We start from the raw sequence: 24,482 nt of genomic DNA on the forward strand, positions 1-24,482 counted from the left end.
AGATACTTCTGCATGAGAACTGCTGAGTATTTAACACTGTTATGTAACCAAATGATGAGAGCTCAGCTGCCTGGATCTATGCTATTATTTGTGTTTGAAAATTCATCTTCGTATTGTATGAGATCTCTCTTCTGAAGGAGACAAAGTGATCCTACTTCTGAGGACGATACCTGTCCTCCCCCACCCCCAGAGCGTGGGCCTTGTGAACATCTTTGTCTATTCATACATATGACAGCTGTAATTATCTTTGACAGAAAGCCTGTGGAACACGTCAGGCAAACACTAGAAGTGGGGACAGCAGTGTGGAGAATGTTCTGCCTTGTGATGTGATGGGCTCTGTCTAGAAGGCACTGGGTTTGTCATCTGCTTATCCTTGAGGAGCTGGCATTCTTTTGTGGTCAAGATTTTGGGTGCAAGCAATGAGGGCATAAAAGGCAATTTCCAGGAAGACGATTCATTTGTATTTGTTCAGAGTCTAACAGAAGTATTTAAGCAGTTGAAGTGAGATATAAGCAAAAAAGATTGAGAGGCAATGTTCTGCTTTACCACCATCATGAGAGGAAAAAAATTACTTTGTTTGTTTTTTAAGTTAAGGCTTTGCTATAATGATAACCACATATTCTTTTTTCATATTAAAGATTCTCATTTTTCCATATGAATAAAGAAGCCACTTTTAAATACAGCCTTGACAATCTGCAGGTTATTCTTATCTCTCTACTCTTCATGCCCTCCATAGATCTTGCATTCACCTTGATTCCTTGACAACTGAAGAAAGCATTCTCACTGTAATTCATAAAGGCTATTTTTCCACACTGCTCTTGTGTAAGAAAAGGTCAGATTTCTCCTTGCAAGTATTAAACTATTCATACCAAAACCAAACTTAAGTGTGTATCCGCCTCCTGAAACAAGGAGCGTTACATTTTATGATCAACTTCTTTCTCCTCTTTCTCTGAACCATCTGGTGTTTTGAAGAATTGAGTTTGGAGGAAGCAATGCTCAGGCTTCTGACCTACTGCTTTCAGCATCCCTGTTGTCAGTGAAGGTGAAAGGGTGATTCAATTAATCTTTGGTGACTACCAAAGATTTCTTCCTCTGTGTACGATGTTAACTTAATTTTCACAGCTGAAAAAGTTTATGTTTCTTGCAAGAGCTGATTGCAGTTTATATTTATTTCAGGGTTCCATAACAGTGGTCTTTTAATCACCAGTGTCCTGAAAAGACCTGATTGCTTGGTACTGCTTTGCTTATTTCCAGCTGTTAAATCACACTGGATATCATCCTCCTGGTTTTTGATGTTATTTGTATGTATGGACAGAGGTTTGTTCTTGTTTTTGGTGTTATTTTTTTTACAATGTAAACAGCAGAGCTAATTGCTATGGAGAGGTTATATGAAAATAAGCAAACAAGAAGAAAAAATGACCCCTGTTACAGTCAGTGAAAGTGGAAGTGTCAAGAGAGCTATCATTAATCTTAAATCAACACTTAGCAAAAAGCTACAACTTTTTACTGCCTGTATCCAGAAGGCTTGAACAGGTTTGCTTAATATAACTTCTGGCATGAAAATGGTTTTGATGTTCCCTTGAGATGTCCACAGAAAGGACAGCTTTGTGGTCTGCAGTTAGTAGGTCCAGCGCGTTGGAAAAGGTAACTTACCACTTCATACTTCTGAGGCAGAATAAACTGTGAAGTTCAAATTTTCTCTGTGGGTCTTTGGGATGAGACCACAGAAAGCACAGCTCTGTCTCCTGTGAACGGATGCTAACCATTCCTTGGCTCTCTCTCTGAAAAGCGTGGTTTTCTCTGGAGTCCCAAGCCAAATGTTCCTCTGTTTTTTTCTTATTCTGCTGTTCTGCACTCTGTTATATATTTGGCTGTGCTCTCCGTCCCAAAGGTGTCTATGTTCTGGTGGTATTAGGTATGAATAAGTTGTCAAGCTCTTTGGGATCTTCCTTGCTGAAAGGCACGATGGAAACTTGGTCTTTTTTTGAAGCTACATGGCTAAGGGCTAACAGTGTGTGCCAGCTTGTGGCTAGGAGGCAGTGATCTGAGGACAGCAAATTCCCATCTATGTAATACTTGTGTATATGATACAGAAATAGTGTTATTCATACACAGTATGTGCATTTATCTGTAGCTACTGAACTAATCATGTGTAGACAGCTCTAGCATCAGATCAAGGTAGAGTTCCAGGGCCCCTCATGTTGAGGATTCTGCCTGTGAAGGGGTTGATGCCAGACATTAGTTAGTTTTGGTAGGGTGATCAAAAGCAAGTCATTGCTCCCTAGGACAGGTCCCTGGGCTATTAAAAAGTGTACATACTGTCTGCCCACCTACGTGTGTGATCTCAGAGCACTGAGTACTTCCAGTCCCCTCAGTAATGAGACAATTCCTGTTTATACTATTGCTGAAGACCCCTGGATTACACAATAGGAAGATTTGACCAGGGAGATGGATTATATACATCATTTAGGGGAAAGGAAAAACCAGCCTGCTTACAAGAGCTTTTGTTTTTAAGGCTTGCCATCCCTGAGAGTTTTTGGAAGTGACTGAGCACATACGAGCAACGAGTGAAAGCAATCAGGAAAACTGTGTTATTGTCATTATGACTCTGGGAGGTGTCTTTTAGTAGCAAAACCCAAAAAGGGAGACCACAGCCAAAAGAGTTTTACTGCAAGAACTACATACTCCAAGCATTAATGATACTCCCAACAATAATTTCCAGCGAGACATGATGGCTTAACCATCGCATCAGTTTGCATCTCCCTTGGTCAAAACAGCCTTCAGTCTTCTTGTTCTTCTTTTTTTTTTTTTTCTTTTATTTTCACTTAATTATTCCCAGTTCCCTCAATGAGTCTGAGCTCCCACTGGCTCTTGAAGCAATAGTAGCTCATTGTTGCAGATGAGCTTAATCCAGTGTTAGAAGTCTTTATTGTCTATAATAGAAAATGGCATGAATAGTAAAGGAAAAAATGTGAGATGTTTCCTGTAAGGTTTTAACAACCCTCCTGGGTGCATGATTACAACATATGCTGGGGAATAGTTTTGAGCAGGGTGGCGGTGAGGAGAAGGAGCTCTGGCAGCAATTTACACCCCCATCTGTAAGCCTCGTTACAGCGAGCTGCTTGAGAAGGGAAAGATGGGACACAGCTCTTCCCAATCTGGACGTGCTTGTGCTTTTCAGTCCTTTGCCCTTCTGATTTGTCAGAGTTTGTCTCTGGCAGGCTTAAATGCGAGGCATAACGAAGCCGAATAAGGGCCAATATGAAATTTGTGGGTTTCCAAAAGCAATTTGCTTGGCCTCCTGCCCTCAGTTTTGTAAAGAGAGTTTTAGTTCCAGGTGTTTCGTTCTTTTCAGACAGCGCTATGATGACACCATGTCTGACGTATTTTGGAAGGGGGTTATCAGTGTGAGACCCAGGATTGGAGAATATCTGATGGTGCTGTGATCTGTCTGCAGATGACAACATTTTGGACCGTATTTTGAATGAGGAACAATGCTCAGGGCGATTTTGCATTCAAGATCTCATATTTCAGCCTTTCTTCACATAGACCTCAGACCTACCTTATAGATTTTTCACCAGTCCTGTCACTGGCCTCATCTCCTACTGTTTCTGGTGAGTTCTCAGATGGAGCTACCAGTAACCAAGTAATGCAGCAGTCTTCCTCAGAAGAATATCATGGCAATGAAGACTGAAGCACTTGTTGTATTGGCTATTTAAGAGCAAAAATGGTGGAAAACCCTGAGTCCGTTCATGCTGGTTCTGCCTCTGGTGTTTGTTGAGGACTAAGAGTTAAGGATAAAACAAAGAGTTGGAATGTGTTTTCAGCTCATCTGCTTTCTATGTGTGAGTTCTCCCTCAGATGTTGGAAGTCATCTCTGCAGCTTGCTTTCATTAACCATTTTCAGCTATTTCTGTACCCTATCTTCATGTTGTTGGTGTTTTCTCACGTTCTAAAACTCTTAGGAAATTGTTCAGGGTGAAAGTGATGTCCCCTGAAAACTCAGATTTGCATTCAGAAAGGATAAAAGAAATCAAATTCCTAATAGTGTTGCAGGAATAAGCAGGAAAGTTGACCCTTCTGAGCTCTGATCTTCAGGGATGGCCTTGCTTTCTGTACTGTAATGTGGTGACTTCCTCTCAGGGGACTTCCCTGTCACAGGGTGAGAATTGATTCGATTCTGTGGTTGTGGCCAATGTTATGTCATTCTGCTTATAGCCACAGTAGATTGCGTAACTGTTTTTTTAGTTCGTATAAATGACTTCACTGATATTACTCAAATTCCATCAGTAGAGTGGAAAACAAGGAGAATTAATGATGAAGCTAACGTAGTGCACAATGGAGCCATGTCCATTTATTATATTTTTGCAGGCTTGGTTTTCTGTCATTGCAATTTACCATTGATTAATTGAAAGAAACATTAAAAGTACTTATAAAAAGTCTTTGGTGACCTTCAGTATTTTGCTTCCCTAAGATATTTGAAGCTAAGAGACATAAACCAGATTTCAGCAAGCTGTAACTCTTCAGACAAGTCATGGAGCACGACCTTGAATGGATTATTGCATCTTGCACTGAATGAAGCACATGGAGAGGAGGTGAGGCTGTTACTCTGTACTGACTGATGGAGTTTTCTTACAGTATTTGTTTTGCTGTAGATGTTGATGTCAAATAGTGAATCTGCCTTTCCTCAGTCACTGGTGTTGTTATTTACATTACTTAGTTCCTACCTAAACATTGTTACCTTGGGGCCACAAATAGTTCTAAACATAAATCATTTAGGGATCCTGTTTGTTGAGACTGTGTTTTAGCAACAGATGAAATAACTGTTTGTACGTAATCAAACCATAAAATCATGTTTTGCAGATTTCTGAAGATAGAAGTTTGTTTTGGCTGGAAACACTCAGCAGAAGGGTAGGACAAGACTAATGATTCTGCTCACTGCTGGGCATCAAACTTCACTGTCCAACCCTTTCCACAATGTCTGTCTTTAGAATTTGCAAATGTTCATCTATGGCATTCAAAACAGATGCTGAGAAGTTCTAACATATTGGGCTTATTACACATGAATGAAATAGAAATGAGCACTGAATGAATGTGTCAGGTTGGTTCAGCTTCATTCGTAATCTCACAGTTCACCAGAACAGAGAATGCATCTTCCGTGACATTGACAGTTTTATTCATGGTGGCATTTAATAGAAATTATGACTGATGTGACTTAGTTCAGACTTGAAGACTCAGACCTTACAGTTGACAGCCTGCATTGACTATGACCATTGTTTTTTTTATCTCTGCCTTTCTATAGTGGATGTATGAAAGCTGGAAATCTACCTACGTTACCAGGCTCATGTAAAACTACTGAACTGAACTGCATGTCTTCTAATATATAATGCTTCTTTGAAGAAGGTACTGATCTACTCTGCATGTGCATGGTGAATAAGAAAAGCCTAAAGAGCATCCCTTGGAAATGTTTTCTAGCAATGGGAATATAAAGCATTGGGAGGCTTCCTGAGCTGGTTGTGGAGCCTCCAATCACTGGAGACATTTAAGAACAGGGTAGAGAAATCTGGCTCAAGAATGGGATCAATACTATTGATCCCATTACAGAAAGTAGAAAATATTATCTTAAAATTCTTACTGGTTATCTTCTAGAATAATTTGGTTTCTTGTGGCCATAAATATATAAGAACCACTGTAAAACACTTAGCATGCTATTTTGGAGAGCGGAGGTGTTTTTCACTTATTTTTAGAACTTGACCTTAAGACTGAAAAATAACTTTTTCCTTCTGACTTTTGTTCTTTGCTTGGCAAACATCTGTTAAAAACACAGAGATGGAAAATATTTAAACTTTAAACTAGCATGAGCTTTTCTTTTTGTTGTTTGTTTGTGTGCTCATTTCATTTGTGATGTCAACTCCAGCCAGGCAAAAAGGTGTAACTAACCTGGCACTGCAGAGTGCAGAAATACTGTTATGCCAAAGCCCAGATAAACACCATTTACTGCTCAGATTTATTAATTTATTTTTATCAATAATACTTAAAAAGAACAAATTTTACTGGCAAATCTGGAAGATGTTTCACCATCAGATAATAATAAGTTTAAGTACATCATCCACTCTTTAACTTGCCCTTTTAAAACAGGAGGAGGTATCCAGAATTAATCATCATCATGACCCAACACTTTCTGATCTACTATTGTGTGTTTAAGCTGCACTGCAGCATTGATTTATGGCATCTCCAGCACTTAGATCTGAATATAGAAAGATGAAGAATGAGTCCAAGGAAAATAAGTGTTGGAATGACCTCATTTTGTGGAGACAACATGTCTTGGTCAGCTTCAGAAAGCTGTGAAGAAGCTGCATTTTTCTCTGTGCAGTTATTTTACTACCATTAGAGAAAAGAAAAGATCCCAGCATCTCTTGCAGAATAAAGAGAAATGACTCCAGGTTTTTAGAATGTAAAGATACACTGATGGCTGCCTTCACATCCAGAAGACATCATTTATAATTAGCCTAATGTAAATATAATATGCTTCAGTTCCGTTCATTTAGAATAAGTGATCAATAAGCACTATTTTGTCACCATACTGTCCCACACTAATTGTTGCTGAGGAAAATGGATGTCATTTCTCAGCAGTGAATATTCCTGATGTCACTGAGCTTGAGGACTTGCAGCTTCTAAATACAAACAGTTTCTTGTGCTGTAACACATCAGCAGAGTCACATAGAGGTAACATGTTTCGTGTGTTCAGTTTACCCTCCAGCCTCCACTAACAAATTAATTATCAGTGACTTTTGGAAGGCAAAACAGGTGGTGATGAGCTTGAAGATTGTCCATGTAGACAAAGATCTCTTTTGCTTCCCTGTGAAGAGAGCTGGCATCACTGCTGGTAGCCCTTAATCTTTTAAATCCTTTAACTTGCAACTTGTCCATACAGCGTATTTGAAAGAGTGAGATTCTCTTTTTACCATCCATCCTTCACGCTGACTTGAAGAGTTTGGGAGCTTTCTTCTTTTTCTGCCAATTATTTGAATTTCTTCAGTCCACAGTAAAACCAAAGAAAATACTCTAATTTCTGTCTTTGATGAGTTAGTTTGAATGCTAAATAATGGGCATAACTTAAAAATTTGTGAATTTTACACATAACGTGATCACCAGTTTATAGTATTGCAACAGGGTTTGTCATTCTGAGCAGCTGGAAGTGTTAAGAAAAAGGCTGAGCTCTGTGCAGGAGAATCGTGACTCCTCTTGACAGTCTCCCACAGCTCTTTCTGGATGCTAACATTGCTCCCTTGCTGGCTGGGGGTCACATTGTTATACAAGCCAACTTCACATGGCCTTAAAAATGGTTGTTTTCAGGCAGCCCGCAACCTCTGCTGAAAAATTGGTTTCCTTTTTTTGGCCTCTGAAAGCTTAGAAACGTAGAAGTATCCAGTTATTTAGATAATGGGCTTTCAAGCAACATTTTTATTAGGTGTCTGAGTTTAAGGCTTTTTGAATGTAGGTTTGTTTGGTTCTATGTCTTGATACCATCAAGTAATTAATACTCCACTTGGATAGCAGAAAATGCATTCATATTTTATTTGCCTCACATTAAATGGTTCCTTTTTTGTTGTTGTTTTCCTACACAAACCACAAGAAATAAACCTACGTGGTTGATTTGATCTTTGGGTTCGCACCAAAAAGTCACTTGCTGTGTATAACATGAGGTGACATGCTCCAGACAAGCAGAATGATACCTAGGGTAACGTAAGCAAACTAAATTAACGTTTAGTATACATTTATTTGGTGTGAGAACATGTGAAATCTGTCTGCTGCAGCATTCTTGTAGTATAGAACTAACACTTGTTTGCATGCTGTGTTGAACATGCACGCTCAGTTGTGCCTACAGGACTACACAGTTACCTCCAAGAACTGTGCATAGCCACAGGGACGGGAAGCCTTTCCTGAATATGGGAGGTCTGAGGCCAAAACGAGGACAAAAACCTTCTGTAAATACCCAAATATTCTGCTTCTATAACACTGTAAAGACTGAACTACTGTTTTCTGGGGCTTTCCCGTCTGTGGTGTCCCCGAGGATTTTGGATGATCAACACACTAATAGATTTCATAATCAAACAGTGAGAATGTGTGACCAGGAATTTCACTGCTCTACAGACTCACCTTTTTACAGGCCATGGTTTAACTTGCAGTTTCCTTCACGTAATAGCTTTAAGATTTTTGGGGTCCAATTTTCTTTGGCTGCTCTGGATGGATTTCTCAATCTGCTCTGTGTCTTCTGGTGGAAAGTGCTGGATTTAGACTGACTGAGGGAAAGTGCTGGACTGAGACTCATTCTTTCACAGACAAGAAGCAGCACAGTCTCCCTTCCTTTCATGCTGTCACCTCTGCATTGCATCCTTCCCTTAGACAAGCCTGGGTAGGGGGGGAATGAGACAATGTCAGCCTCTAATGATCGATCCATTTGCCAGATCCCTTACTAAAAGTGGTGTGATAGCCCCTCTATGGAGCTGGACTCAATAATTCTACCCCAAGTGGTAAAACTGCCTTGGGGTGTTTCGAGAGCCTTTTGTGAAACTCCACTGGGGTCCAGATGTCTCATAGCTTTTGTGATGTTGTGAGTAGTTTCAGAAGGAAAATCTGTGAGGGATAGGGATATGAATCATCCGTCTATCCTGCGTCCATGAAGAAGAAATAAAAACCCCGATCCAAAAAAAATCCATTTAATTCTGGAATTTTCTGACCTATTTTGGTGCAAGCTGATCTAAAAAAAAAAAAAAAAAATTAAACTACTCTCCTGATGAGTTTCTCATATTGTTTACTTTTGTAGCGTTCTCTGTGGACTAGCAGCCAGAAATGACGTCCACCCGTCGTCCAGCATCAGAATAAGAACTTCAGAGGAAGGAATGCAACTTCATAAATAGGAAACCACAGATACTAATGGGGAGCAGAGGCAAACCTGCAGGTTAAAAAGTAGTTGCAAGAGAAGCCCATACATCCACACTGCGTGGAGATTCAAAGATGATTTCAGCTCTAGCCTTTGTTTTTCTCCTCTGCCTCTCCTGTCCTTTTTCATCATGTCAGCAGAGAAGAGCAGGTAAGAAATTCCCATTTTCTCTATATTTTTGTACTGCTGTGCTTTCTCGACTGCTCTCAATATTCTGTTTTGCAGCAAGGAATGAACAAGAAGATAACATTTCAGCTATGTCTGCTGAAGCTTGCAAGCAGTGTTTAGGGATTTTGTAGTCTTGTATGAAACTCAAAGCTGAACTCTGCAAATGTTCAGTCTTAAATTTCCCCCCCCTTTCCTGCCTGATTAGTGTATTAGTATTTTTCAGGAAAGCATTTACCTTGGGGCAAATGGCAACACTGTGTTCTATAATGACATTTCTACAAGAGACACTTTATATTAATCTGCATTTTGTATGTGATGAAGAAAATAGCCCATACAGGATGTCCTGTAGCAGGACCTTGGATATTCTCTCTGCTTGTGCACCTAGAGCTTAGAGAAGCCTTAACTTCTAGGAGCTTAGCCATGCTTAGTTCAGCTTGCTTCATTACAGAAGTTCCACTTCTCTGAACAGCCTGTTAGGGGACGTTCAGCCTCAAGGACTGTACCAAGAGATTCAAATACGTGCTGGTGGGAAGAGAATGAGCCCATAGAGAAAGATGCACGGTAATAGAAATGTCTGCAAGTGCATAGATTTAGTTTGGGAATCACTCCTGAGTGGTTGACTCCTTATTGTGAATCTGAAACTTAAAACAAACACTTATTTTGAGATATATCTCGCTATTAGGAATGGAAAATTCTTCCATAACAAAAATAACAGAGCTGCCTGAAGCCCCGATACAGAGCTTATTCAAAGCTCCTTTTTGAAGTTCAATTATGTGCAAGCTCCTTGTTTTCAATAAAACAAGAAATGTCTTCCTGTCTTCATAAAGATTTACTTACACTGTAGGCAGGGTGCGATGTCTGTTAATAGATGAATTAATCTAGGAAAGCCTTGAGAAATGAGACTGTACTTTCTTGTGGCAGTTGGGAGAATACCAGAGTTGAACTTTCTGTCCATTTGTTTTTAAATTATTCATATTTTCTTATATATATTTTTAGAAACAGTAAGCGACTTCCATTCATTCTTTCAGAGCTCAGATGAAGAGTGTAGACTGGATTTTTAGCATGCCTCAATAGATGAGGCAAGTCTAGAATCCACCACATGAGAAGGAAAACTGATGCATGGATGCAGATGTACCTTTTGTGTCCCAAAGCCACTGCAAAGCATTTTGAAACTGCCACTACCCAAAATGAACTCAGCTTTGTACAGCAAGAAGTCTGAGCCTTGAGAACAGGCTGAGGTGCTAGTTTTCCACGTTCAGTGCTTGGCAGCACATTTGGGATAGACTCAGCAAAGAGCTTTGATTTACCTGTGCCCTTCATAGTAACTTTCACAGCGCTGAATTATTAATTTGCTTCTTTTGGCAGCAGAGGCTTCCAAAGTGTGAACTGCTCAGACTATGCCAGATTAACAGCTCCCACAACTGCCAGGCTGCCAGGACGATTTGTTTGCTGAGAGGTAGCTGTTACCTGAGTGACAAGCTTGGCTGATTATCACTGCCGAGAGCAAATCCTTGCCTATGTGCAAGTCTTTATTACTCACAAGCGAGTTTCCAGTTAGGAACCAGGAGAAACTGGTGTGGAGGATTCTGTGTCTTTAATATCAAATATGACTTAATGATATCAATTGGTTTGTAATGCTAATAGCTCTTCTGTGTTTTTTCCAACCCCTGTGTTTTTGATAGGAGTTGAAGTTGGGCCTGAAATGCTGGAAGAGATGAGAGAAACTAACCGTGTGCTAATGGAAGTTCGAGACCTGTTGAAACAGCAGGTAAGTGAGAAAGGGATCTAATCCTTGTCTGGTGCTCAGGGTCAGTCACTGAATCTTCTGCCTTAAGTGCTGAGTTCTGGGATGAGGAGGCCAGCATTGGGTGAAATAAGCAATAGAATTATTGCTCTGAACACCAGGGTCAAGAGGTGGTCTCACTATTAGGTCTGTTGTTCTGAGAAAAAGTAGATTCATCTGATTGCAGATTCTGCTGCTTGGAACTATGTCTGCTGTCTGAAAAACAGCATACACAGAGAATGAACTCATAAAAATAAAAAATAGAGACACACAGTAGATGTATATTTTACTGGAAAAACAAGTCACTTTTTCCTTGGTTTTGTGGGCACTTGAAATCAGTAACATCCAAACTTGGAAGGTGGAAGAGACCTTTCAGCCATCCATTAGGGTCCTGGAAAGGAAAGTTGAATGGAGTCTAAACAAGCTCTGTATTCACTTTCCTCTTGTTGTTTTAATCCTAAGCCTTTCTGGCTCTGGTATTTTCTTAGGGAATGTGGAACTTCTTGGGTGCTTAGATCCTTTCCCGTTTTAACGAGGAGGTGGTGGTTTGTCTGGTCAACTCTTTGAGGTATAGAAAAAGGTTCCGTTCTTCCTTTATCCATTCTGGGAGCTGAGGGCAGCAGCTTCTGCCTGCCAGCTAATTGGAATGGCAGACAAGTCTGTGTGCCAGCCCAAACTGGGCGGCCTTTAATCTGCAAAAACATCTGTTGCATTGAGTTACTCTCAAATTTCAGGCTTCTGCATAAATGCCCAGTGTTTACTAGGAATCAGGTCAGACATGGTTCCTGGCAGCCTGGAGCAATGATTTCCAGTGTTCCCTTCCAGCTTAGTGCTTACACTCCATATAGATTTTCTATTTGTTCTTTCTCTCACTCTTTTTGGTTGTTGGGTTTGTTTTAATCCGTGGCCTTTTTCTAAATGGCACTTTCCAGAAAGCTCTTCCCCGGAAGACAAACTGAGATACGTCACTGGAAAGCCAGGAGGCAGTTCATAAAGCCTGAATTTGTGCAAAGGTTTTCTAAAACTTACTTTTTCTTGATTCATTATCTAGAGATGTTGGCAGTAAGGACAGCAAAAGGTGTAATAAGAAAAGCCCATGTCTTGTCTCCTGAGCCAAAGGCTGAAGAATTCTAGGCACAAAGGAACCTCTGATATTCATTAGCAGCTCTCCAACATCTCCCCTCTTGTGTTCTGTCACCCGCTCCTAATGGGACATATTCTGGGGATTTGGGTTAGATGCACTTCTGTATTAACTGTTCAAAATCCGTAACCCTGGACCACATTGGAGGAAAGAGAGAATCCAAAATGAGAATGAAATCTTGCTGCTATATGTGGAAGCTGGCAGAGAGACACGAGCAGATGAGTTTGTCCAAGTACAAAGTGAAATGTCTTTAATAGTGGAAACACGAAGTCCACGGGGCGTGTAAGAGTGGTCACACACTGTGCCTGAGCACTGGCTGCTCATAGCCAATAAGGCTTTTTCAGGATAGAAGCCTGCTAGAATGTCTAAGATGTTACAGTCGTGAACATTTTAGCTTGAGACTGGCACTTATTTTTGCCTGTCCCATATATCAATGGCATCTTTTCACTGCCAGTGTGACAGATTATCTCTTTTGTTGAAGAAAGCTTGAAGGAATAGGAGCCTAGAGGAGAACAGAGGGAGTCTGGAATAAGGAGTGTTTGTGAATAGATTCTAAATGTCTCCATGGTGAGGGCATTAGGGCCAAAAAATGGTACAAACAAGGTCAGAGTTGACCTGTGTTTTTGCAGAAGTGGCACCTTCTCCTGATCTTGTCTATATAATATCTGAGCTGCAGATCACACAGTCATAGAATAACCAAGGTAAAAAAAGACCTCCAAGATCATCCAGTCCAACTGTCCACCTACCACCAATATTCCCCCATTAAACTTTGTCCCTCAGTACCACATCTAAATGCTTCTTGAATACCTTCGGGGATCACCATCACTCAACCAATTCCCTGGGCAGCCCATTCCAGAGCCCGACCTCTCTTTTGGAGAAGAAATTTTTCCTAACATCCAACCTGAATCTCCCCTGGCAGAACTGGAGGCCATTCATTCTAGTCCTAAATAACTCAGGCTTCTCTAGAACTGTTAATTCAGCATCTTCTAGAGAAGACACAAATAAAGTAGACTCCTGTCTGTCCATGGCACTTTTTTTGTGTGTTTTGAGTGTTTTCAGCATCTGTAATAGAATAGTATTACCTAGTTAACCTGTAGGAATACTCCAGTAGGGTTTGACTTACAGCAAGGAGAACAAGCCACCTCAGCTTCCACAATGTCTACAGCACAGACTTAGGGGTAAGAGTTAATTTGTTTGCAAGTAGCTGTGCACTCTCAGGCACCCTGTTTTCTGGCAGTGGGACCATTAGCTTGCGTGGCAGCAAAACTCAGCCTTTGGCCAAGTGGTGATTCTTGTTTTCTTCTAGATTAAGGAGATAACATTCCTGAAGAACACAGTCATGGAGTGTGATGCCTGTGGTGAGTTACTGTGTTGAGCCCTATATTCAGCTGCTTCCTCCACGTGCTTCATACCTTTGTGTCCAAACAAGTAGTAAAACACCATATGTGACCATCTGCCCTAAGGAATTAGCTTGTTTCTCAGCTACACTGAGTGTCAGAGAGTAATACTTGGTGTTAGTGATGCTTTTTTTCCCCCCATGGCATTCTGCACGCATGGACCAGCACTCCATGCTGTTCTCATGCTTCCTTGGCAATTGAAGTTATAACCCCTTTGCTGAGCATGGAGTGCAGAAGTAGCATTAAAGATCTCATATCTTTCCAGCAAATCTTCTGCATTTGCTCATGTCCACAGCTTCTAAAATAAACTTTATTAACGGTTTCGTGACATTCAATGCTGTGCTTCTCAGGGTAGCTGTGTTCTAGTGCAAAAAGCTGCCCAACCATATTTCTTAATAACCCAGCCCGTGGCCTATGTTAGGATTGCCTGGGAATGCACACCGGCCGTCCTGTGGGATATAGTTGGCTACTCTTGAGCTGAGAGTGGAAGAGAACATCACCCCCAAGAGGCATTGCTCTGCTACTCGTTCCATCTAACGTTGTCACCTTCCAAGCAAAAAGGGTGTTTACAGAGGATTCGGGAAACAGGGTCATAAATTCTCCCATGTACATCTTGCCCTCTGTTCCTCACTAAATGGTTTTTCTGGACTGGAACTTATTTCCAATATATCTGACTTTCAGAAAGCATGGTTGGTGGAGATGCTCTATTATTTGCCAGTACATTTGAAGGGCGGAGCAATAACTGTTTCTACACTTGGAGAGATTGTGCTTTTGCTGGAAAAGAGATTAACCAAAGCTTCTGGGACCTGTAGTGCAGAAATACATTCATCCACACCAGTTCTTTTAGTAACTCGCTCATAAAACTGTCTTGAACTTTCTCTGTTACTTGATCTCTTGACTTCCCCACTTGGTTTTGTGCTGTATGTGTGTTCTTCCCTATACTCCTTGCTATAGAACTGGAGCCTCTTTTCATCATGCATTGAACGATGTGGCTCAGAGCAGTTATATGTGCTTCTCTTACTATTTCCCAGAAGGAGAAGTTTCTGTTTTAGTGAAGATTTTATTGGTGCTAATATAACGCTGGGTTTTTTGTTTGTTTGTTTCAGATTATTAAAACTGGGCTATTAAGCTCGAGAAAGCAGGAGGAAAATGTCCCCTATGGCAGTGAATGTGGGAGATCAGTGACAACTCCAGCTTCTAGAAAGTTTATTCACAGTCCTGAGTTAGCCTACAGTGAAGTTTTGGCTTCCAGCCCTCTGCAGCACTTCCCAGACTTCAGCCTTTGCTGTGTGGGTTGTGCTTTAGCCAGGTGTCTGGGTCTGTGCTTCCAGTGGGATGTAGATGTAGAGGGACCGAGGGGAGTACTGTTCTCTGCGGAACTCCAAGAGCAAGGGCATTACAGCAAAAGGAGGGCAGCACGACGGGAGTTTTGGAATAGGAGCGAAGACTTCTGGATTAATTTATTTATTTTGGTCTGCTCTGACTCAGAGATCAGTCCAGCTGCTGCTTCTGGCTTCCTTTTTCTCTATTTGCAAAGCAGAGCTACAGCTGCTTAACTCTTAAAAAGCTACAAGGGAATTTCAGTGTCTCATCCACAGGACATCTCCTGAGACAACGGGACCAGCTTTGGATAGGGTCTAGCAAAGATAACTCCTTCCTTAGACTTCTTTTTGTCCTCCAGGCATACACACTGAAGTGACGGGCCCTGTCATCACTGTGACACAGTTTAACAGATGTGTCCCAAACCCCTGCTTTCCTGGAGTGCCCTGCACTGAGACCAGCACTGGCTTCCGCTGCGGACCCTGTCCCCCAGGTTATTCAGGGAATGGGTCCCAGTGCACAGATATCAATGAGGTAAGAAACAAGGAGGATGGGCTGGCAGTTACAAAAAGGTCTCACTTTGCTTGAAGTGTTGCAAGTTCATCTTGTGGCTGTAAAGAAAAGTCTTGCAGTTCCCTTAGGAGCAGAAACATCATTTCAGTTCAGCAGAAACATCACTTCAATGGAACAAAGTCTGATCCTCACCCTGCCTCTATCTGTGCTCCATGTTGGTTATATATCCAGTACAGCAAGGCATTTATTTCTAGAAAAGACAGACTCAAATAAAATTAATCTTTTGGTTGCAGAAAGGTGAGTTATGAATACTAGAAACATCTCCTTTGGCCTTAAAATCTTTTGAGCTAGTGGCTGATGAGTTGTTAGAGATAAGATTTATTATGTGTGGAACAGAATCAAATGCTACCCAAGTACTCCTTTATACAGTAAATCTTAGCACGCCGCATGTATTGCTTCATTTCTGCCTTGAAATTAAACCTTCCTAGGCAGATATTGTTCGACTTTTTTCTTCTTTTATATCAAGTGTGGTATTTAATCATGTTTATTTTGTCTGTATTCAAAGCTTTACTCAGCCATTAGTTTTCTGTGCCCATAAGATTCCTTAGTTCTGTGGTTCCCAAGTCGTAGTCTTATTCTCCCCTATTAGTCCAGCAATGTGGAAAGTACTGTATTAATGGGAAAGCATCTTCTAGCACAGGGCGTAAGAATTCAGTGAAAATAATAAAGTGCTGGAGGAATTAAAGCAAGCAGCAATATCAACTCTGGAAGGAAAATTGCTTCCCAGAGTAGTAAACAAACAACTGTTGTTGTTTTTCAAAACCCAGTTTTAAGAAATTAACCCAGTTCTATGGATTCAGAGACTGCCAGGAAGAAAAGTGTGAAGTGAAGCCAGCATTTTGCCTGGGCAATTGATGTCACCTACAAAGAATTAGTCTTGAAATTTTATTTGTTTGACTTGTCTGCACATACTGTAACTTGGGAGAACAACTGAGTCTGGGAAGCTGCATTTTCCACTTGTAAGGAAAGCCAGCAACTTCTATGCATTTTTGTTTTGTTCTTTAGAAAATAAAAGCACAATAGCTGGATCTTACCCAGCCAGGCCTGCCTGCATTGGGAACTGCCTTCACAACTGGCCCCGAGCGAGCCTGCCTCACAGTTCTGTACAACTTCTTTCTTGTTTACAGTGCAGTGCAAACCCCTGCTTCCCAAAGGTCCAGTGCATTAACACCTCTCCTGGCTTCCGTTGTGATCCCTGCCCTCCTGGCTTCACTGGGCAAATGGTGGAAGGGGTTGGACTAGCTTATGCCAGGGCCAACAAACAGGTAAGGCACAGAAACTCCTCCTTCAGAAGCCACTGACTCTTTCCCCCCTTTTACTGTAATTAATTCAAGGGTCTTGGAGCCCTCAAAGAAATCGGAGGGAACTACAAGATAATTGTGTCATATTGGTGGTAAGGTTGATGCAGCGACAGGAAGAAGTTGCCAAGGCCATCCTAGCACATCAGCAGCAAAGCACTCCACTCTAAAATCTTAATGCTGCTGAATTTATGCTGGTCAGAATGCAATATCTGTGACAAGATTTGAGGCTGTGAATCTGGCCTGAGGAATCCCTCATACCAGGACACAGAAGAGTTAATGCAGCTGGTTGGTACCCAGCTCCTCCTCCTACAGACAGATACTGACAGATTACAATTCAAATAACAAACAAAAAATAACACCTGGTCTTACCATGGTATATAAGAATATATTGACAAAAGCAAGAATGGCATGCATTATTTAGAGAGCTGCTAGCTGGATATAGGATGCAGACTTTGACCTTCTTGCTCCACTTACTCTCTTCTATCCTTTTACAGTAAGCAGATACACTGACAGCTCAGCTCAGAGCTAAGCTATTTCACCAGGCTACAATCTCTGGTGACTCTCTAGAGGGTGGACACCTTGCCTGGGGTCAGGAATGTTTCTGGGACCTGGCTCAGTCTTGTCTCAAGAAAAGCTTTGAGCTCTCAGTCCTAGTAAGATGTGTTGGGAGCTTTGTTTCTTCATCTAGTGATGTCCTCATTCTGCAGTCTGCCTTCATATCTGCTTAAGAGTGAACTTGATGTCTGTTTTGTTCTTCCTGGGTAGGTTTGCACTGACATCAATGAATGTGAGACAGGTGCTGCCAGAAATTGTGTTCCAAATTCCATCTGTATCAATACACGGGTAAGTATTATGGGAAAGCCTCCCATAAATCCCCCTTCCCCAGGCTCTGGGGCCTCTATTACTGTGGCAGTCCAGCTGCTGAGGAGAGGTTACAGGAAAGGTTTGTCCAGACTCACGTTATGGTTAATTCCCTATTGCTTTTTCTCTCAGGGATCCTACAAGTGCGGAGCTTGTAAACCTGGCTATGTTGGGGATCAAATCACTGGCTGCAGGAGCCAGACAGGGAGACTCTGCCCTAACGGCGAAGTCAGCCCATGCCACGAGAAAGCACAGTGCATCGTGGAGCGGGATGGGTCCATCTCCTGTGCGGTAAGGCCGAGTCCTCCCTGCCCTGCTCACTGCTCACTGCCATTTCTCATACACTGTGCTTGCTCTCCTGGGTCTGCCACTGCCCTCTCCTGGAGAGCATGCCTCGTCGGCTCAGATTTGCTTCCTGCTAACACCTGAGCTATGGGCAGTCTCTCTTGTTGATCTTAGGGGAAATGGGCTGCTCCTGACAACTCAGATTCTCTGTGCTGTCAGTTTGGGGTGGTTTGTGTTTTCTTGTTGTCTAAAGCACTAATTAACCTTAAGTCCTGGAGCGTTACTTGCAGCTGGAAAAGCAGACAAGCCATTCAATCAATCTCCTGGACCAAAGTTCTGCTGATGCATCTGTCTTTATGATCCTAGAAATAAGCAGGGAGTTTGTATTTGAACTACTTAGAAATGCTATCTGTAGCTGCAGTGCCTCTTTCACATGACATTTCACTTGTAGAGCTTTGTGTGCCTGGACTTGCAGTGTTTTCTGCAGGTTCTCATGTAAAGCCTTCAGTTTTGGGGGCACTACCCCCACCAGCAGCCTCTCTTCATTTATCTGCTCTCTTCCAGTGCCTTGTGGGGTGGGCAGGGAACGGCTACGTCTGTGGGAAGGATACAGACATTGATGGAGTCCCTGATGAGAAGCTGCGCTGCTCTGACAAGAAGTGCCGCAAGGTATGATGCAGTTCTCACATATTTAGTTAGAAACAGTCCATGATAGGAATTCTCAGCCAGAAATGGGTGGTTCTGATTTGAGGGCAGGCCTCACCCTGCCTTTGATATGCACAGCTTGCCTGCATGCCCTGCCACTTCATCCTTCTTTCCCTTTCAGGATAACTGCATGACTGTCCCCAACTCTGGCCAGGAGGATGCAGACAGGGATGGAATTGGAGATGCTTGTGATGATGATGCCGATGGAGATGGGATATTAAATGCTGAGGTTTGAATTCTACAGCTTACCCTGTCATACTTAAATGTACTGAGAGCTCCTGCAAAGCAAATTGCCTGCAACTTTAATGTGAATACAGAGAGCCCTCAGAGCAAACCCCTCTCTCCTGCAGGACAACTGCGTGTACACACGCAACGCAGACCAGCGCAATGCAGACAAGGATAACTTTGGTGATGCCTGTGATAACTGTCGCCAAGTGAAGAACGATGACCAACGGGACATTGATGGTGATGGGAAAGGAGATGAGTGTGACGATGACATAGACGGAGATGGTAAGAGCAGCTGCAGCTGTACCAATGTAGGAACAAGACAGCTGGTCAGCATGAAGCTATAGATCCTCGTAACAGGATCAGAGGCTTATGCTATGCAAGAGAACTTATTTCTGCTGGAATGAAGGACACTTCTGTTTTTAAAATGTCCAGATGAGCAGTCAAGCCAGTATCCTTCAGAGTTCACTTCTCACAGGGGTTAAAGATCTATTTTCAGGGTGGTGCTAACAATTTTTCATAGCACTTTTATTGTACGCAGTTAAAGTGAAACTTGTTTCAGGCTTCAGAAAGATGTATGACACCAACTGATGTCAGCCCAGAAAAGGACAGTACTTTGTGCTGTGATTTCAACTTGTGAAGAAATGTAGGGATATCCAAGTTGTTAGAAGCTGCTGGCTCAGTGCAGTATGTGTCAGGGCTGTGTTCTGGGAGAAAAAACACCACCACTGGCTGGCTTTAGAAACAGTCTGTGAGCTGGTGATGCTGTATTTGCACAAAGCCTGCTTTCAAAAGCCAAAAATCACAAGTGCTGCTGGCCTGAAACATACATATTTATTTACAGATTATTTCCAGTGCATCTAGTGCTGTTTGGGTCTTACTGCTTCCTGCCAAGTAGCTCCCTCCTGGCATGATTTGCTGGTGTAGTAGGTAAACGCAGAGAAGTGGGATGTGAAGTCATTCAGCTTGCCAATTAGATTGTTCCTTTCCTGTCTCAGGCCTTGAAAAGACACTGTCTAAATCTTCCACGTCAAATAGCCAAGATTCACTTGGACTTATTTTTTAATTATGTAGACGTCTAGTTTAGAGGAAAAAGAATCTGTCATAGTTTAGGGAACCGCAGACAGCTCCATCGTCATCCTCTTGGCCACTCATTCCTGCATAGATATGGCTCCAGGTTGGAGTCACATTCCTGAGTTCCTCAGCTCTTCCCAAGGAATGCAGTTAAGGACATTTCCTCTCAGGTTCATGTATGGATGAGTATGTTTCAAGATCAGTTGCTGATGATGCCATCCGTCCTCCATAGCTATTAGGATGTAATGCGCGATTTGTGCACTAAAGCCAAAACTGTTGCCTTATTGCACAGATTCAATTGTCCTAGATTTTTGTCATCTCTTACATCTAAAAGAGATTTTGCTGCGTATACTGAAATAGCCCTGTTGGCTTGATGGGTTCTCTGCGTGTTTTACAGGGATCAAAAATCCAGCGGACAACTGTAAAAGAGTTCCTAACCCAGATCAAAAAGATAGTGATGGTGATGGAGTAGGAGATAAGTGCGACAGCTGCCCGACAGTCAGTAACCCAGACCAGGTAAGAAAGCACTTCCACTTTTGCAGTGTTACAGCTCTCTCTTTCTCACTCAACTCAGTTCCCTACATCGTCTGCCTGAAGTAGATACCTGATATCACTGAGATTTCCACTCGTGGATTTTAACCGCAGTCCTGCAGTGCAAACAGTCAGTCCCTGAAGGGCAAATTGTCCCATTGTGTAGGGGGACAAGTCAGAGAAGCAGCTGTGCTCTCTGGTTTTCTCTCTTACTGCCCTGTTCATCTGGGTTTGGAAAGACAGATACTCTAATTCACCAGGACAATGTGTAGGAACTCTCTCACTGTTGTCAGCTCTGTTTCCAATCTGAATGGCAGTGCCAGCACCTCTCTTGTTTCTCCTTTAATGCCCAGTTCTCCCACTGACCTGTGCTTGAATTATTCTTGCTTTATTTTCCTAGAAAGATACTGATCATGATCTAGTGGGAGACGTCTGTGACACCAACCAGGACAGGTAAGATGCAAATATTATGCTTGGGTTATATGGAATTCTGGGGACATGGGCATGGATGGCATGCGTCCATAACCATGACAAGTCAGCCTGGCCTTAATTTATGTCTTTTAATTCAAACAAGGGAGGTGGAATTTTCTTCTGACTTCAGAAAACTTGCTCCTGGGAGTATAGCCCAAGGCCCAGCAGCTGTAATCTTGCAGACATCAGGCTTGCTTTTCATTAGCTGTCCCCACAGATTTGTTCATGGACGACAGCTGGAACATTTCTGATCTCTTTATTTGTGTAACTAATAGCTCAAAGATATTAACAAGCCAAAATCAGCAACTACTCCTGTTCTTGTAGAGAACTCCAGCTGCTAGAAAGGTCATGCAAGCTTTTTTTTGTGGGGGAAAAGAAAGTAAGTGGATGATTTTTACCTGTATAATGCATTTTCTCCACCAGTGATGGTGATGGCCACCAAGATACAAGGGATAACTGCCCAACAGTGCCTAACAGCTCCCAGGTGGACACAGACAACGATGGACTGGGAGATGAATGTGATGATGATGATGACAATGATGGGATTCCAGATGAAAAACCTCCAGGCCCTGACAACTGTCGGCTTGTCCCTAACCCTGGCCAAGAAGATTCGGATGGTAAGGGAAATGTATTCACATCAGCTCTGCTTCAGGGTTCTCCATTCCTAGTGGCTAATCTGTAGGAATTTGACCTTCAGATGGGCAGGAAGTAAGAGACCTCCTCTGTACTGACCTGAGACAGCTCTACATCATTTTCAGATCACCAATAACCCTGGTAATAACTTCCAGAAGTACCTACAGTGTGAGGTGCTGCTTCTATTCACAGCATTCCTACAAGCAGGAGATAAAGCATCAGGATTTCTTTGCTACTGACAAAAAGGAAGAGTGCAGCAATGCTCTGAACATCTCTTATCCTTGTATTGATGTGTCTGCTTTAAGCTGTGCTAGGCAAAAGCTAGCTGAGTAAAACTTAGCTGCAAAGGGTAGGGGAAATTGAAAGCTTGCTTGTTTTGTTGTCTCTCAGGTGATGGTGTAGGAAATCTTTGTGAAGAGGACTTTGACAGAGACATGGTGATTGACAGAATTGATGTGTGCCCAGAGAACGCAGAAGTGACGTTAACAGACTTCAGGGCTTTCCAGACAGTTGTGTTGGACCCTGAGGGTGATGCACAGATTGACCCCAACTGGATTGTCCTTAACCAGGTAGGATGCTACTCCAGAACTTGATGACAACTATGGTGGTAGAAAGCCCGTATGAAATTGGATGCAGTTTTCATTGAAAGCCTTCAGGCTTATTGCTGCTGTTCAATAATGCCCTGGTCCTAGATAGAAGCTCACTTCTGGTGTACCTCTCTGCTCTTATAACAAGAGGAAAGCCAGCACACTTGGGTTGGAGATACTAATTAAACAATGCTCATCTTTCACAGGGCATGGAAATTGTCCAAACCATGAACAGCGATCCTGGCTTGGCTGTAGGTGAGGCACTTATTTTTATCCTATTAAGAAATTATTGTGTACTTCCCAGTGCAGCTTTAAGAATTATTTCAGGTAATGCAAAACGATTCCATCTACCTCCTCGAAAATATTGTTTGTAGTAAGCAGAGTCTTCAGATTTAGCTTAGTAAGGTCGACCATCCCCATCTGAATCTGGGAAGAAACGGATCAACGTTATACCTCAGAAAGCAAAGTGTTTCTTTTTCTACTAACTACAGGTTATACAGCATTCAATGGAGTGGACTTTGAAGGCACATTCCATGTCAACACTGCCACAGATGATGATTATGCTGGCTTCATATTTGGCTACCAGGACAGTTCCAGCTTTTACGTTGTCATGTGGAAGCAGATGGAACAGACATACTGGCAGGCAAACCCCTTCCGAGCCGTCGCAGAACCCGGTATTCAACTGAAGGTAAAGAAAGCACTGAAAAAGAAGTCAGTAATGGATTCTGGTCTTTCTTAGCTGTGCTGCTTTGTTGCACGCAGTGGGGAAGCAGCTGTGGTCAGTCAGCTTTGTCCACACATTTTGCCATTTTTCTCCACTTTAGGCAGTGAAATCTAAAACAGGCCCAGGTGAATATCTGCGCAATTCTCTCTGGCACACTGGAGACACCACAGACCAAGTCAAACTGCTGTGGAAGGACCCTCGCAACTCTGGCTGGAAGGACAAGACATCCTACCGCTGGTTCCTGCAACATCGGCCTCAGGTTGGATACATCAGGTAAGAGCTTTACAGCTTCCTTTGTATGGCTGAGCAGAAGTTCAGCACAAAAAGAAAGCATCTCTAGTGCGGTTCTATGGTAAAGAGGAGGAACTGTGGAACCATTTCTATGAGCATGTCGATCTCTTGGCCACATCCAACACGCTTGTACTCTTCTAGAGCTCGCTTCTATGAAGGCCCCGAGGTTGTAGCAGACACTGGAGTTGTCCTTGATACAACCATGCGAGGAGGGCGCCTGGGAGTCTTCTGCTTCTCCCAAGAAAACATCATTTGGTCAAATCTTCGTTACCGCTGCAATGGTGAGTTCATTTTGGAGGTTAAAACGCAGAAGTTGCTGCTGTTTTGCTTGAAGAAGTTAATCTGTTCTTGGACAGCCCACAGATACAGATACAGCTGGGAAGGGATATCAAGCAGCAGCTTAATTCTACGTCTCATTCCCACTTCTAATTTATATTCACTTTTATCTCCTCAGATACTATTCCAGAAGACTATGAAACATTTAGAGTCCAGCAAGACTAACCCGAGTTTTAAATGTCCAACAAAATTTGCTTATAAAAAAGTGCTCAGCCTCCCCACTGTTGCCTCTGGCATACTGTAAGTAATATACCACTGCACTCTGCACAGCACCAAGTGTCACTGCACTACCTGCCATGTTTTCTACAACAGCAACTTCTCTGTAAATGCTACGAAATCCTTTTGGAACAGCAGAAGCACAGACAGCAAGTGTGCATAGCAGCCTGTGCTGCTGTTCTCTACACTACATGGAGAAAGATGTGCTGAGAAGCTACTGCAGTAGCTGGATTGTTTGACTAGGATTAGTGTGGATGATCCCCCAAGGACTTTTTTCCCTACTCAAAAGGCTCTCAAATGTAAATGTTATCTTTCTCAAGGCCTACTAAAGCAAACCCAGCACGAGTCTGAAAGGGACACAGAAAGCAGCCTATGTCCAAAGTTGCTCACAAAGTATTAAAAAGGAAAAAAAAAAGCACTTTAGGAAGAATATCTTTGTTCTGGAATGTTGGATAATAAATGCTCTGATGGACTTCTCCTTGGTCATATGCATGTTGCTTTTTTCCTCTTCTAAAACTTTGCTGGTATTGATGTGTAAGAATGAAACCCTCAAAAGCTGAATGCAGGAGGATGGCTGAGGTCCTCAGCTGAACTAATGATCCTGGTAGCAGTATGAATAACCAGGGAGAGTTTTTCCATTCAAGAGGCTTCCTCTAGCTAAACCATCCTACCTCCTTCTTGCAGGTTAAGAGTCAGGATGTTAAGCAAAGGCTTTGCCCTTGGTTTGTGTTATGACACCATGCCAGCACACCAAGAAATAGCTGAGGACAAGGGAAAATTGAAGCCATTGCTATTAGGAGGTGCTCCCTTGGGCTGGGTACAGCGGACACTCACAAAGGGCTTCTGTAGCTGCTAACCTGGAAAGTCTTAAGTCCTGCAGTTCTGTGATCCCCAGCCTCCAGCTAAGTTACCTACC

The 24,482-nt window shown here is 42.4% G+C and overlaps 1 protein-coding gene and 1 long non-coding RNA gene across 3 annotated transcripts; both read left to right on the forward strand.

The window, feature by feature from the left end:
* The first annotated feature begins 1,177 nt into the window (after window positions 1–1,177).
* LOC146758163 (uncharacterized) lies at window positions 1,178–8,968 on the forward strand. The gene is made up of 4 exons (XR_014935077.1): window positions 1,178–1,317; window positions 4,475–4,595; window positions 4,864–4,911; window positions 8,845–8,968. It is a non-coding gene; the product is annotated as an uncharacterized LOC146758163 (long non-coding RNA).
* COMP (cartilage oligomeric matrix protein) lies at window positions 8,818–24,044 on the forward strand. 2 transcript variants are annotated; one of them, XM_015886093.3, is made up of 19 exons: window positions 8,818–9,094; window positions 10,795–10,880; window positions 13,343–13,394; window positions 15,115–15,287; window positions 16,454–16,591; window positions 17,393–17,470; window positions 17,621–17,779; window positions 18,338–18,442; window positions 18,600–18,707; window positions 18,829–18,988; window positions 20,175–20,293; window positions 20,709–20,761; window positions 21,203–21,396; window positions 21,803–21,981; window positions 22,206–22,254; window positions 22,491–22,687; window positions 22,824–22,996; window positions 23,156–23,295; window positions 23,469–24,044. In XM_015886093.3, exons 1-19 carry the CDS (start codon window positions 9,019–9,021, stop codon window positions 23,513–23,515), a joined length of 2,286 nt encoding a protein of 761 aa, XP_015741579.2. In that variant the 5' UTR covers window positions 8,818–9,018; the 3' UTR covers window positions 23,516–24,044. The 2 variants fall into 2 exon arrangements, with proteins under 2 accessions (XP_015741579.2, XP_085373926.1); XM_085517800.1 differs by lacking the exon at window positions 8,818–9,094 and adding an exon at window positions 10,614–10,686.
* The last annotated feature ends 438 nt before the right edge of the window (window positions 24,045–24,482 follow it).

This window comes from Coturnix japonica, chromosome 16 (genome assembly GCF_054131305.1).
Source record: "Coturnix japonica strain WE chromosome 16, WE-NBRP24, whole genome shotgun sequence".
Lineage (NCBI taxonomy): Eukaryota > Metazoa > Chordata > Aves > Galliformes > Phasianidae > Coturnix > Coturnix japonica.

Bases quoted from the DNA above. Each gene is read 5' to 3' on its own strand.
- COMP (XM_015886093.3), top strand. From the start codon at position 9,019: ATGATTTCAGCTCTAGCCTTTGTTTTTCTCCTCTGCCTCTCCTGTCCT. The intron at 13,395-15,114 runs GTGAGTTACTGT...TTTGTCCTCCAG, and splicing joins CATGGAGTGTGATGCCTGTG to GCATACACACTGAAGTGACG. The intron at 17,780-18,337 runs GTAAGGCCGAGT...GCTCTCTTCCAG, and splicing joins ATGGGTCCATCTCCTGTGCG to TGCCTTGTGGGGTGGGCAGG.